This window comes from Garra rufa, chromosome 10 (assembly GCF_049309525.1).
Source record: "Garra rufa chromosome 10, GarRuf1.0, whole genome shotgun sequence".
In the NCBI taxonomy this organism is placed as follows: Eukaryota; Metazoa; Chordata; class Actinopteri; order Cypriniformes; family Cyprinidae; genus Garra; species Garra rufa.
Window position 1 is genome coordinate 43003952 of NC_133370.1, and position 16236 is coordinate 43020187.

The 16236-nt window shown below is 39.5% G+C and overlaps 1 protein-coding gene across 1 annotated transcript in view; it reads left to right on the forward strand.

The window, feature by feature from the left end:
* The window catches only part of LOC141344591 (low-density lipoprotein receptor-like), a 170382-nt gene extending 162001 nt beyond the window's left edge, over positions 1–8381 (forward strand). Inside the window, exons 17-21 of the mRNA XM_073849466.1 lie at positions 461–602; positions 948–1100; positions 1301–1549; positions 4658–4726; positions 8050–8381. Coding sequence (XP_073705567.1) covers positions 461–602; positions 948–1100; positions 1301–1549; positions 4658–4726; positions 8050–8381 — 945 coding nt within the window. The remainder of the gene's footprint in view (positions 1–460; positions 603–947; positions 1101–1300; positions 1550–4657; positions 4727–8049) is intronic.
* Positions 8382–16236: the final 7855 nt, after the last annotated feature.

Consider the following 16236-nt stretch of genomic DNA (forward strand, 5'->3'; position numbering starts at 1 on the left):
TAGGGTGTTTCAGGTGGTTGCTAGTTACAGTACCACCTAGAAATGCCCTAAAACCACCCCTAGCAACACCATAGAAACCACCTAAGACACCCTAGTAACCACCTAGAACACCTTAGCAACACCATAGAAACACCCTAAGACACCCTAGCTACCACCTAGAACATCCTAGCTACTGTACCAACTAGAAATGTCCTAAAACCTCCCAGAACACCCTAGCAACTCCATAGAAATCCCTAGGACACCCTAGCAACCTTCTAGAACACCCTAGCTACAGTGCCACCTAGAAATATCCTTATATGACCCAGAACACCATCAGCAATGCCTTATAAACTAGCCAGGAGACCCTAGCAACAACCTAGCAATGTTCTAAAACCACCCAGTACCCTCTAGCAACCATCCAGCAGTTTTCTTCTCTTAATGACATGTGAAAGTCTAGTGTTGACTGTTGTGTGTCTCTTAGGATCGCGTGTACTGGACGGACCGTGAGAAGGAGGCCGTCTACAGTGCAAACAGACTCACAGGACAGGATGTGACCAGTCTCGCCGAGCACCTCAATGACCCTCATGATATAGTGGTTTTCCATGAGCTGAGCCAGCCTGCGGGTGTGTGGACTTCAGCTCAGTTATTTCTATTTATTTGTTTTGTCTTAATGACATTTTGACTAACGGCATACAACATAAAGTTTGTAATCCACTTTATGAAACCCGCTTTCGGATTTGCTCCTTTTATAAACCATCACGCCTGCCATTTCTGTTTTAATCAGCATCTAAGTCATTTCGACTTAACAGTCTGGTACCGAAGACAATAAGTGTCAACAGCTCACTGTTAAATATTAATCATAGTTTAAATCTGCACAGACTGAAGATGAAGTGTGTTTGAACCGTGTGGCTCACAGAATGAGAAATCATCTCCACTGATGGACGATTAATCATTGTGTGTGTTTGTAGCTCCTGACAGCTGTAACCTGAGCGGCGTGACTAACGGAGGCTGTGACTTCCTGTGTCTGCGAGCTCCTCAGATCAGTGAACACTCACCCAAATACACCTGCGCTTGCCCTGACGGTGAGGAACTCAGCCCTGACACACGCCAATGTGAACCCGGTACGCATTTGCATTGCATTGTCCCTAACGCCTAACCAAATCGTTTTTGAACATTTTGAAAGAAAATGTTTGAAGAATGTTGGTAAAGACACTGTTGCTGGTAGCCATTAACTCTTTTTTATACAGTGGAAGTCAGTGGCTACCAGTAACTTATTTTTATCTCCCTATGACTAACCTCTTACCCGTCATTGTACCGCCAGTGCAAAATGAGACTGCCATCACACCTACTGTCCCCATCAACATCACCATGGAGACAGGGGCTGGCCGGGCACCAGAGTCCCCTGCAGCAGTGACATCTCAGTCCGACAGTATGGCTGAAACCACTCTCTCATCACTCCTCACCTCCAGCCCAGAGGAACCAGCTGTCTCCTCTAACACTACAGCAGAGCACAGTCCTACACAAGCGTCCAGCACCACACCAGACAGCCTGAGCAACCTGTCTCATCACTGTAAGTGTGGGTCTGTGTCTGCTTTCATGCACAGGAAGAACCCTAATTAAGCTTTTGCTAAGCCACTCACTGTTGGTAGGTTTGACAAGTTTACAGAGTGTTTCAGAGGACTGATTTCCATGCATGATTTTTGGCAAAATATGCTCATTAAGTGGAAGTTCATATTATTATGTGGGTTGGTGTGAAATGCTTATGGTGCGTTCACACCGGACGCGACTTGCGCGGAAAAAACGCGCTATTCGCGCGTAGTTGAACGCTTGAACATTTGAGTTTACTCGCGCCATTCGCGCGGTAAGATTCGCGTCATTCGCGCGTGACATTTTCTTCACAACAGACGCGAATTCGCGTGAAGGGAGGGGCTTCTGCCACTCGTCAGCGGGAAAGTAGTTGTAAAATAGGTGAATGAGCTCAATTTGCCAGCTTTAGCTTGCTTGTAGTCTCAATATGTATGTATATGTAGGTTAAATTGAGTAAAGAGCGTTTTTTAAAACTAACCAGATTGTCCGACCTCTTCACTCACTTTATTCTTAGCAAGATCCCTTTTATTCCTGTTTCTACAAAAGTCCAAAGATGTATCGTACAGCTCCGAGGAACCACAGACAGCAACGGTGATTTTGTCCGCCATTGTTGTTTCGGATTTCTGCCTCCGTCACTACTAGAGCAAGCTCCTGATTGGTTACCGCGGCGCGGAATTCCGCCGAAGTTCAGATTTTTGAACTCGCGCGTTTCGCGCGATTCGCGCGAATGGCGCGGCAATCGCTTGAACGCTCAATGTGCGCCGCGCCATTCGCGCTATTCGCGCGTTTCGCGCCGCCTCATTCGCGCGTTTCTCATTCGCGTCCGGTGTGAACGCACCTTAAGAGTGCAAAACTGCTAATCAGAAATGCCAGCTAACAGCTTGCACTGTGAGAAAATGCCATTAACATGATTTGGTTTCTGTTGCAATTTCAACCTTTCTCATCATTTTATGGAGAAATATGTTTTCAAGCTTGGGATATTGTTTTTATTTTTTGGAAATATGCTTCCAAATTACTTATATTCAACCAGTCGTTAATTACTAATGTAGTTCCAAACCCGTAAGACCTTCGTTCATCTTCGGAACACACATTAAGATATTTTGGATGAAATCCAAGAGCTTTCTGACCCTGCATGGACAGCAATGCAACTAGCACGTTCAATGCCCAGAAAGGTAGTAAGGACATCGTTAAAACAGTCCATGTGACATCAGTGATTCAACTGTAATATTATAAAGAGTAATAAAAACTATGCTAGAAATAGTAACAATGCTGCAGTTGGTCACTTTGTTTTGGTTGGCTTATGCCGAGTTCAGACTGCACGATTTTCAAATCAATCGCGTCACAGATGTTTTCACACTGCATGACTATCTGGGGTAGCATTCCGTCGCTGTTGTGTTCACACTGCACGATGGATCGGCGACAGGGGGTTTCACACTGCATGACTTTACAATAGGAAGAATCGCCGACAACTTTGTCCCGGTCTGCAAACTACGTCTCACAACCAAACACACGCGAGAAGTGACATGGAAACAACGCAAGGTCAGGCGTGCAAGTTCTCACGTGAGACTGGTATTATTATAAAAAAAAATGGTAGCCCGCAAGAAGCTTGTCATACAAATTGCATGTGCACTCATTTGCAGCGGAAAGAAAAGAAGCCGAAGCTTTTCTTGTTGATATTGTGGTCTACCTTCGTAACTTCTCCCCCAACTTCCGGCTGGCCTGCATGTTGCTGTCTCATTGGCTGTAGGTAATCGCCGATGTGATTTTCAGTCAGATCACCTTTCACACGGCATGATTTTGAATCGCTGACAGGTCCAGATACTTAGCATGCCAAATATCTCACAGGTGTCGGCGACACGTCAGCGATTCTCTCAGATCACGTCTTTGATAGTTCACACTGTGTGATTGTCACTCGCGTGAACGAGCACCGATTTTGCCTGTGATTTCGGGCATTTGTCTGCGATTTCTCAAAACCTGTCGGCGAGTCAAAATCGGGGCTAAAATCATGCAGTCTGAACTCGGCATTAGTTGAAGTCAAAAGTTTACACACCTTGCAGAATCTGCAAAATGTTAATTATTTTACCAAAATAAGAGGGATTATGCAAAATGTTTTGTTTAGTACTGATCTGAATAAGATATTTCACATGTTTACATATAGTCCACAAGAGAAAATAATAGTTGAATTTATAAAAATGACTTTGTTTAAAAGTTTACATTCACTAAATTCTTAATACTGTGTTACCTGAAAGTTGTAGTCCTTTGTTTGTCCTGAACAGTTAAACTGTCCGCTGTTCCTCAGAAAAATCCTTCAGGTCTTTTTAGAGTTTTTTTTATTTTTTTTATAGCATTTTTGTGTATTTGAACCCTTTCCAACAATGACTGTATGATTTTGAGATCCATCTTTTTACATTGAGGACAACTGAGGGACTCATATGCAACTATTACAGAAGGTTCAAACTCTCACTAATGCTTCAGAACAAAACATGATGCAAAGCCGTGGGTGAAAATTTTTGAATTTTAAGATCAGGGTAAATTTTACTTTTTTTTTCTTCTGGGGAACATGCAAGTATCTTCTGTAGTTTTCAGAAGGGCTGTACTAAATGAAAAAAAAAAAGATATTTAGGCAAAATAAGAAAAATTTACACATCTTCATTCGGTTCAAAAGTTTTCCCCCTGGCTCTTAATGCATAATGTTTCGTTCTGAAGCATCAGTGAGCGTTTGAACCTACTGTAATAGTTGGATATGAGTCCCTCAGTTGTCCTCAGTGTGAAAAGATGAATCTCATAATCATACAGTCATTGTTGGAAAGGGTTCAAATACACAAAAATGAACAGGGTCTATTTTATAAATGTAACTGTTATTTTCTCCTGTGGACTCTATGTAAACATCTTTTATGCAAACTATCTTATTCAGGTCAGTACTAAAAAATCAATGATTTTGGTAAAATAATTACAATTTTGCACATTCTGCAAGGTGTATGTACATTTTTGACTTCAACTGTACATCAGCTTGTTTGACTAGAAATGTTAAACAAATGACAAATGTGTTTCTTAAGGGTAAGTGATGCTCCTCTCTTTAATTTTCCTCCAGCTGGCAATGAGTTGTTTCTCCTTGGCCGTAATCTGACAGTGGCAGTTCTTGGAGTTGTAATTCCCATAGGTATGTACATCTTCTGTCTCTCTGGGGCCACTAGGGTCCTGCTCTGTGCTATTTTGAGAACATTTTGACACCAGTGTTGCTCACCGATGCTCTAACTATACAAGGTGAGAGAGCCCGGGGCAACAGACTCAGCTGTATGGAGATGCAGTTTGTGTGTGTGCTGTCTGCATGAATTTAGTTTCATTCTACTTTGAGTACTATTGTGTTGGTGAGCCAAAAAAGCAATTCCCTTGGTAATATTATAACAAAACTGACTAACATCAACCCTGCTGCAATGCAGAAGGAACAGATGTTGGGATTTATTTGATTTTTATTAGGTTAGGTTTATATCAGCATACAAAGAGTTCTGAGAGAAAATTCCATACAAGAATTTTTTCTGATTGACATGAAATGTTTTAGTTTGTATGGATTTTTTGTCCTTATTCTTCATTCCCTATCAACCCTCTTTGCTCTGTTTCAGTTTTCAGTTTTTGCTGCTGTTTTCATGTTCTCTTTTTCTAAACAATTTAAAGGAACAGTTCGCCAATAACAATTCTGTAATTTACTCACCCTCATGTTGTTTCGTATCGGTATGACTGACTGACTTCTGTGAACATAAATCAAGATGTCAGGTAGTGTTCATGCTGCTCTTTTCAACACCTGAAGTCTCTAAGAGCCTAAAAATAACAAAAAGAACTATAAAAGTGATCTGTCTCATTAGACTCATGCCCTATACTTTAAATCTGCTGAAGCCATGTAGTAGTATTGTGTGAGGAATAGGGTAGCATGAAGATTACACTGAACTTCTAATTTTGTGAGAGTTTAAAACAACCTAAAGATGAGTAAACAGCCCCTTCACACAGCAATCCTGGTAAATTGCTGTAAAATTAGTACCACTATGACTTTACTAGTAAATAAACAAATATGCTGTTCACACAGGCAATTGTGTTCTGGCCTTTTACCGGTAAGAGAACATTCAAAATGCTGGTAAATTCTGTGATCTTTAAAAGCTGCGGCATTATCTTCATTCGCCCGCATGAGTAGAAGCACTTTAGTTTCACTATCTGACCAATTTGACAATGTTTTTTGTAGTCTGAGTGACAGGCGTAAGGGGATGATCAAACAGAATGATTTTTTGCCCTTATAAACATGAGATGCATATAATAGTATCTGGCTGCAGCGCTGATGAATGTAAAAGATGGCTGGGTCTCCAGCACGACACATTAAAAAAGGTCAGAAACGAGCCACAATGGTCAAAGATGTCCATCTAGTGCATATTTACATAGAAAAACTCATTTAAAAAAAAGACAATTTACTGGTATTTTTGAAAATGTGCTGTTCACACATCTTTTAATTAATTTACCAGTAAAGACTGTATGTGTGAAAGGGGCTAATGACAGAATTGTTGTTTTTGTTTGACTGTTTCCTCTACACTTGTTTGCCTCCCCATTCCATTATCTATCTATCTATCTATCTATCTATCTATCTATCTATCTATCTATCTATCTATCTATCTATCTATCTATCTATCTATCTATCTATCTACCTATCTATCTGTCTATCTATCTATCTGTCTGTCTATCTATCTATCTATCTATCTATCTATATATCTATCTATCTATCTATCTATCTATCTACTATGTCTGTCTGTCTGTCTGTCTGTCTGTCTCTATCTATCCATCTATCTACTATGTCTGTCTGTCTGTCTGTCTGTCTGTCTGTCTGTCTGTCTGTCTGTCTGTCTGTCTGTCTGTCCATCTATCTACTATGTTTGTCTGTCTGTCTGTCTGTCTGTCTGTCTGTCTGTCTGTCTGTCTGTCTGTCTGTCTCTATCTATCCATCTATCTACTATGTTTGTCTGTCTGTCTGTCTGTCTGTCTGTCTCTATCTATCTATCCATCTATCTACTATGTTTGTTTGTCTGTCTGTCTGTCTGTCTGTCTGTCTGTCTGTCTGTCTGTCTGTCTGTCTGTCTGTCTATATCTATCCATCTATCTACTATGTTTGTCTGTCTGTCTGTCTGTCTGTCTGTCTGTCTGTCTGTCTGTCTGTCTCTATCTATCCATCTATCTACTATGTCTGTCTGTCTGTCTGTCTGTCTGTCTGTCTGTCTGTCTGTCTGTCTGTCTGTCTGTCTGTCTGTCTGTCTGTCTGTCTGTCTCTATCTATCCATCTATCTACTATGTTTGTCTGTCTGTCTGTCTGTCTGTCTGTCTGTCTGTCTGTCTGTCTGTCTGTCTGTCTGTCTGTCTCTATCTATCTATCTATCTATCCATCTATCTACTATGTTTGTTTGTCTGTCTGTCTGTCTGTCTGTCTGTCTGTCTGTCTGTCTGTCTGTCTGTCTGTCTGTCTGTCTGTCTATATCTATCCATCTATCTACTATGTCTGTCTGTCTGTCTGTCTGTCTGTCTGTCTGTCTGTCTGTCTGTCTGTCTGTCTGTCTGTCTGTCTGTCTCTATCTATCCATCTATCTACTATGTCTGTCTGTCTGTCTGTCTGTCTGTCTGTCTGTCTCTATCCATCTATCTACTATGTCTGTCTGTCTGTCTGTCTGTCTGTCTGTCTGTCTGTCTGTCTGTCTGTCTGTCTGTCTGTCTCTATCTATCCATCTGTCTACTATGTTTGTCTGTCTGTCTGTCTGTCTGTCTGTCTGTCTGTCTGTCTGTCTGTCTGTCTGTCTGTCTGTCTGTCTGTCTGTCTGTCTGTCTGTCTCTATCTATCCATCTATCTACTATGTTTGTTTGTCTGTCTGTCTGTCTGTCTGTCTGTCTGTCTGTCTGTCTGTCTGTCTCTATCTATCCATCTATCTACTATGTTTGTCTGTCTGTCTGTCTGTCTGTCTGTCTGTCTGTCTGTCTGTCTGTCTGTCTGTCTGTCTCTATCTATCCATCTATCTACTATGTTTGTTTGTCTGTCTGTCTGTCTGTCTGTCTGTCTGTCTGTCTGTCTGTCTGTCTGTCTGTCTGTCTATATCTATCCATCTATCTACTATGTTTGTCTGTCTGTCTGTCTGTCTGTCTGTCTGTCTCTATCTATCCATCTATCTACTATGTCTGTCTGTCTGTCTGTCAGTCTCTATCCATCTATCTACTATGTCTGTCTGTCTGTCTGTCTGTCTGTCTGTCTATCTATCTGTATGTATGTATGTATGTATGTCAGTCTGTCTGTCTCTACCTAACTATCTATCCATCTGTCTACTATCTATCTATCTATCTATCTATCTATCTATCTATCTATCTATCTGTGTTTGTTTGTCACACTGGCTATCTTGTCAGTCATTCCACCGCCAGTCAAGCGTGTGTTAACGTGTCCCCTAACGGCTGTATGTTAAACACATGCAGTTCCTATTGTTGCCACAGTGGTCTTCGGAGTGGTGTGTGCCGGCGTTTACCTCGTTTACCGCAACTGGAGGAGGAACAGCACCAAAAGCATGAACTTCGACAACCCTGTCTACCGCAAAACCACAGGAGAGACGGAGGAGGATGAGATTCACATCGGTCGGACTGATGGACTCGCTGGCCATCACCACCCTTACCCCGGGCCCGTGGTCGGCATGACGCCAGTCGGCACTGGGACTTGTCCGCCATTCATCGCTCTGCCTCTGGGGACCGGTTTACCAGACCCTGCAACACACTGGTACACAGAGCAGCCCACCATCTCAAGTACAAAGTGAAAGGGAGGCGTCTCTAGAAATACTGTGACCGCAGGGAACAGGACTGACACGTGGCTGCCAAGCTATGCAGGAACTGAATGGCATTTAGCGAGCTGGATCATTCTTAGCATGCCCAGGTTTTGAAGTACACTGGAGTGCAAATGCTGGATAGATTACTAAACAAAAGGTTTAGACATATCAAACTCATATTCATTTGGTCCATTTCAAGCATCATTTTATTGCTGGTTGGAACCACCAGGGCTAGCCTTTTCAGACCTGTATTATTTATATTTATCTTATAATCCTAGACAAATCTAGTACTGTAACTGGCAATAAATTTGCTACATAAATATTGAAGCTAGTCAGTTGGACTAGAAATGTCCAACACTTTAGCTAAAGCTGCAGAGAGAAATAATTTCTGATTCTTACTGAACTTAGTAACATAGCTTTGTTTGTTTTAGTCATCAGGAGTGTTTCCAAAATTAACCAATTAATTACAATTTAAATATATTATATTTTCAATAGGCTTAACAAAAAAATTAGACGCAATTACAAAAGTAAAGGTCCTCGCACACCAAAATTTTCGCATGTTAAAAAATAAATACGACCTCACATTGTGTCAATCATGTTTACACACTGCCTCTGAAACTTTTATCCATCATAAAAAAAAATCGGATCGGGTTAGATGCATTTTTTGCATCTGTAGCAAGCATTTTGCAAGGTGTTTGACAATTCAGAGCCAACGTGACATTCTGTGCGTGACGAATTTTGACGAAAACGGAAAAGTGCAAGGACCTTAAAACTTCTGAATGTAGATCTTTGATGGCTTGAAAGCAAACAAAACTAACTGCTTGGGGCCATATCCATTCATATTAAAATGAATCACGCAATGCAATTTACTAACATTTGTGCTGGTTAAATGACTGGTATTTGCACCATTCTTTAACACCCAAAAAAAGCATGTCTTAAAGCAGGCGTTAATTTTTGCTGATCGTTATGAAAATGTTCTGGCTGCTTCTGTTCTGTAATGTGCACATTGTTAGTAAATCACGTGCAGAATTTTCCCCTCCCTTTGGCGCTTTTATGGAATTGCGCTCTAACGCTAATTTGCCTTGTTTAGTAAATCTGGCCCTTGGTGTCATGACTTCTAGTTTTAGAATTGTTTAACAATGATAAAATGTATAAACAGTTCAAGAAATGTTTAAACAAGCCATATTTCTGAAGCTGTTTACCTGTATTACATATTATACAATATAACTGTTTTATTTTAGTAATCTTTTACCAGTTCCTCATTAGACACATCAAAACGGACTTGGTCTGATTCTGAAAAATTTTTAGTTTTTTTTTTACTAACTTATAATTTAATATGAAGAGTGCTCTTCATGATCCATTCAATTCCCAATGCATAGAGACAGAGGGGCACACGTCATAATCTAAAAACCATGCCCACCAGGGGGGAAAACAATCCAGCACTCTCCACTGACTTTGTATTGCGGGAAGCTGCCTCCTTGTCATTTCTGACTTATAACAAAAATCAGAACAATGTCTAAAAGCTGCTATGTGACAAGGTGTACAGTAAACAAGCTAAAAAACACAAAACTAAGTTTTTATACGCGGTCGACCTAAAAAACGAGCGTTTAAGGACACAAAAGTAAAGCGCAACGGTCATATTACTCAGATAACTACGGCCACTGGAGGGAAATTTAACGGCGACAATAAACATTCATTATTTTTAACCATGTCAAAGAATTATTTCACCACCCTGAAAGGAGGAGATGTATTGAGAAACTAAATTTTATTGGTCTATGTCAGTGCTCCTTTTCCTTACCTTCCTTTTGTTGGAGAAATGATCCAACTGAATGGCCCAACGTGAAATACCCTGACATTTACAACTATTTGTGTCCTTAAACACTAGTTTTTTAGGTCGACAGCGTATAAAAACATAGTTATGTGTTTTTTTAGCTTGTTTACTGTACACCTTGTCTCATAGCAGCTTTTAGACATTGTTCTGTTTTTTGTTACAAGTCAGAAATGACAAGGAGTCAGCTTCCCGCAAGACAAAGTCAATGGAGAACGTTGGTTGTTTTCCCGCTGGTGTGGGCGTGGCCTAAATGTGCTCTGTCTCTATAAAATATAGCCCCGCCTTTTTCCCCTCATTAAATATTCAAATTGAATCAAGAAATACGCCATTATAAAAGTAAAATGGGCTGCAAATGTTGTTTCATGTTGACAATAATTATTTCTAGGATGTTCATTAATCACTCTGAGCAAAGACATTTTAGGTTTTCATTTTAGAACCCCCCAACAAAGAAACATAACAATACAAAACATTCACAAACGTGATATTTTCGGTCCATTTCATCAATGTTATCCACGTTTTATCGGTGTGTTTACTCCACAGAAAGACATTCTATATTCATCACTTGCATGCAAATTAAAAGCCATTGTCCTTGAATTTACACGACTGTCTGGTGAGGCTGCATCCGCGTCTCTGTGGGGCTCCACCGCACTGCAGCTACAACTTGGCAAGGCACTGAAATTGGCAGAGTACCCTGGTTAGTGGAGCAACCCCTAGTGTAATCACACCGAGTCAGAATAGATGTTACGAGGGTCAGCGCAAGTGCGTTACACAGCGGGGTCTCTTGCGGTTCGCACACACTAGGCGTAAACCAGTGGTAATTTATGAAATGTCACAGTTTCACACGTCTGTTTGTTATTGGACTCGTTGCATGCTGAACAGGTTTGCCGTGCCGCCCACTTACAGTACATTCACTTTCATGCTGTTGTTTATCTCCTGAGCGGAGAAACGAGGAGAACATAAGCTGATAGTCGCCCCAAGGGTCTAGCATAGCTACAGGCACAGAGCAAAAGGTTATATAAGCACTATGTTAACGTCTAAGCGCATTAGAATCACGTTAACGTTGGGAAAAAAGTGTTTGGGACTGGCATATGTGCAGACGGCCTGCTCAGCAGATTTAGTGCTCATGCCTCACTGTAATAGACATCTCGACCTTTAAAGACGCTCTGAAAGGCCATACATTCCAAATGCTGGACATTTATTTGTGCGGTTGTTTTTAACGCGGGGTACCTCTGCATTCTTCTGTCATGTGCTGTGGGAATGTTTCGTTTTGTCTCAGGGAGATGGTGTAGAGAGTGTGAGAGGTGATGGGTTTCAGTTAGCAATGATGATTGGAATATAGGTAATCATGTGTACGATGAAAACATAAAATGCATTTTGCATGCAATGACATTATGTAGGTCGATCTAAGATGTGATGCATAAAGAGTGGCTTTGGTAAGAGACAGATTGTTTGAGCTGCATTGCCAGCAAATGCTGGGTTACTAGCATTGTTGTCCAGGTCTCCAAACATGCCAAAAGTCACATTTCACCCCAAAATGACAAGGAAGACATATTTTGCACACAGAAATGGGTAAATATTTACTGTATACACACACACACACACTACTGTTCAAATGATTTTGAAAGAAGTTTCTTCACCAAGGCTGCATTTATCAAAATTTTGATCAGTTGATCAAAAATGTATATATTCAATATTCAGTATTATGTTTAATATATTTTGTTGTTTGTTAATTGTTTTTTATGTAATGATGTATAAATGGCTACCTGATCTCAATGATGAAAACATACATGTGGGAACTTTTCGCAAGACGCAAAATACATAGCAATAAGTACGGAGCCCGTAAAGGGACATGGTGATGCAAAATGTTCTTTCAAATTTTTTGCACTCTCTCGAAAAATTAGTTGAGTTCGAACAAACATTTCCTGTTTACTTTACAGCTAGCAGTGGTTCCTACAGCTCTGTGCGTTCACAGTGTAGTAGTGTTTCATTGAGTTTTATTTTGAACTTGGACTGAAGTATAAAGAAACGGTTTTGGGACATTCTAAAATACTTGATGTGAAACACTGGAGGACCAGTTCAAACCTTATTAATAAAGCACACAGACAAACAGAATAGGCCAGAGAGAGAAAGAAAACGTTTAATTAATGGACTAAGATGGTGGTATAAAAAGGCAGAATTATAGTTACAGTTATACAGAAAACAGCCCTAAATTGCACGATAAGCATTTTCCTCCCATAAAGAAAATGTGGCTTAATAAAGACCAAATATGCTATAGAAATTATTAAAAATATATTCTGTGTACATACTGCAGATGAGCCCAGAATATGAGCTAAAATTGCATGATAAGCGTTTTATTCCTTATAGAAAACCGTGCTTACTGTGGCTTAATATAAGAAGAATGAGAAATAAAAAAAACATATATTATATTTTATTAAAAATATATGTACAGGCAAGCAACGCGGTAATTCATTAAGCCACGTTAAGAATTTATCATGTTTTTCTATGGGTGAGAAAACACGCAAAACTTTGCACATTTCGTTCATATTTTGGGCTCTTCTGCTTTTTTACGTAATATATTTACATCATATTCACTTTTGTTCATACTATAGTGTAGAGGTTTACGTGTAGTGCAGATGGTACGTTATTTTAAAAAGTCACTGAGCATTATAGTTATAGCACCACTCAATGGACATTTCAAGTCAGAACTGCCTTGATGCCTACAAAAGCAACACATAAAACATACCATCTGTTTATCTGTTTCGGTGGAAAAAACACTCTTTTAGTGCCACTCAGTGGACTTTTCACATCGAATATGTCATGAAACGTACATGGCGGAATGTATTTCGTATTTTGTGAAAAGTTCCCACAAGTATGTTTTCCTCCTGAGATCAGGTTGCTAAATGATGTATAAAAATGCAATGTAATTTTTAATACATTTAAAAAACTACCAAGTGAACAAATATAGATCTTCCGTTACGTAGTACAAACATAAAAAGAAGGGCCACATGTTTTTACATTTTACAATACAACAAATCTCAATGGTCCTAAATGCAGCCTTTGGTTTCTTCATGCAAAATATATTTTGTCATTTCTTTCTTTTGATTTTGGGATGAAATATGACCTGAACATGTTCTTGAAAGGTTTTGTGAGATTCACTTGCTGAGGCTTTTTCCCCTTACTCTTCATATTATGAGGGTGTCTTGGGTGCCCTATCCTTTGAATAAATTGTGAGACAAAAGGACAGGTTTTTTTTTTTCTCATTAGGGTGTTCAGGAGGACCAGCTGTTCATTCACAGATTCTACGATCAGATGTTACCTCATAAATATTAAAGAGCATCGCTCTAGGATTTCAAATGAAGACTCCCTCATAAGAGAGGAGCATTAAATATCCTGTGTGCGCGCGAGTGTGCGTGGATGTTAATACGTGCATTTAATAGAATGCATGTATTTGTGGTGTGAAAGTTAAACCTGTGAGTAATGTGATTATGGAATGCGAAGTGTAAATATGTTTTCATACAAATACTTTTGATACACCTTTGTAAAAATGTATATAAGATTTTAGATAACAGTATTGCCTATGAATTAATTTATTTGGAATATATTATCATTGTTTTCTGATGGTAAAATAATATATTCTGCCAAAGTGTTACTGTGCTGTTGGTATTATTCATTTTTGATGTTGGTATTTTTTTACTTTCTGAATTGATTTTAATCTTTATTTTTACATTTTAAGCTTTAATATAGAATATTTTGAGTAGTTTAATTCAATTACTTTGTTATTGCACTATATTTTGCAAATACAAAACTTGTTTTTCTTTGTTCGTGCCTTGTTTTGTGATTTTTACCAACTCTGATTTCATTCTGTCTGATCTCTCACTGCATAAACTTTATTGTGGCATAATGGTCTCATTGTATTTCAAATGTTTCTCTTTATATGTCTCTCTATAGATTGATATAAAAATCAATTAAAAATCTGCTGCCATTTGTTTTTTTTATTGAACTTAAATATTTTAAATGTTTTTTTGTTGTTGTTGTTGTTGTTGTTTGGTACATAACATTAATGTTTTAAAGGCAACATCTGACATTTTCTATGTTCAAGTGCTATGTTCAGTGCATCTACCAACCCAGAAAACCTAAAAAAGGACAACTCTGCAACTTTTTGGTACCTTTTTGTCTGAAAGCATGTAAAAAAAACAAGTGCGTCAGATTTCGGATCTTATTATAATATTTCCGCCCCTTAATCAGCACATTTCCACCCACGGCACCACCACATCTTTTTGTCTTTATGTTTTCACAAGCGACAACGGTGTACCAGCAAAAGTTCAAGCAAAGCATGCTAACTGTTCTGTTGTTGGCTGCACAGATGAGCACAGAAAACTATTTACAGTCCCAGCCTCAGAGAGGACGAGAGCAGTGGATTTATTGATTTATTTACTATTACGCTGCTGACTGTTTTTGTAACTCCTGTGTTTTTTTTTAACATAAACTTGTGTGTATTTGACTGTTTAAGCGCAATAAGACATGAAAGTCTTTAGTACTCACATGCTGTGTGACAGCCACTTTCTGGCTTTATTAGAAGTTTAAACTAATATGGTTTAAAAGGCATGATTTCAACATGATAGACATAATAATCAAAACCAGACAGATGTTTTTTAGCAGAGTATCTGAGGTACAAGCTGTAAAGGCACAGCTCTTTTCTGAAAAAGGGGGCGGGGAGCAGCAGCTCATTTGCATTTAAAGAGACATGCGTGTTTCTGCGTCCAATCAAAATAGGCATTTTCATATCAAAATTATATAATAAGTCATCTGTGGGCTATTTTGAGTTGAAACTTCACAGACACATTGTGGGGACACCTGAGACTAACAGTACCTCACAAAAGTGAGTACACCCCTCACATTTCCTCAACCATTTTAGTATATCTTCTCAAGGGACAATACTATAGAAATGAAACTTGGATATATTTTAGAGTCACTGTGCAGCTTGTATAGCAGTATAGAATTACTGTCCATTATTGTCAAAATAGCTGGCGACAAAAGTGAGTACACCCTAAGTGATAACAGCAATATGTTGTTTAATCATGCAAAGCCACATGTCCTATTCATCATGTTAATGTTTTTTGTCTGCTTGACAGGACCATACAAAGTTGTGTATCTTGTATTAGAGCAGTTAAAAATTGGTGCTTTGAGTACAATTCTCTCATACTGACCACTGGATGTTCAACATGGCATCTTATGGCAAAGAACTCTCTGAGGATTTGAAAATTATAATTGTTGCTCTCCACAAAGATAGCCTAGGCTATAATAGGTTCAGTAACACCCTGAATCTGAGTTACACTAGTGGCCAGGATCATATAGAGGTTTTCCAAAACGGGTTCCATTCGGAATAGGCCTCGCAAGGGTCGATCAATGAAGTTCTGTGTGTCAGGTGCAGAACCTGTCTTAAAAAAAACAGATGCATGAGTGCTGCCAGCATTGCTTTAAGGGTTGCAGAAGTAGAAGGTCAGCTTGTCAGTGCTCAGACCATACACTGCACAGTCGGTTTGAAGGAAGCCTCTTCTGAAGCTGGCTCACAAGAAAGCCCGCAAACGGTTTGCTGAAGACAACCTGTCCAAGAGCATGAATTACTGGAACCATGTCCTGTGGTCTGAGGAGACTATAAGATAAAATTGTTTGGCTGCCTTGCTAAGGAAGCTGAAAGTGATGGTGATGGAGTGGCGAAGTATGTCTCCAGACCTGAACCCTATTAAGCACCTGTGGGGCATCCTCAGGTGGAAGGTGGAGAAGCACCATGTGTCTAACGTCCAGCAGCTCCATAATGTCATTATAGAGGAATGGAAGAGGATCCCAGCAACAACCTGTGCAGCTCTGGTCAATTCCATGCCCAGCAGGATTAAGGCAGTCCTAGATAACAATGGTGCTGACACAAAATATTGACACTTTGGACACAGTTTTGACAAGTTGACTTAGGGTGTACTCACTTTTGTTGCCAGCTATTTTGACAATAATAGCTGCATG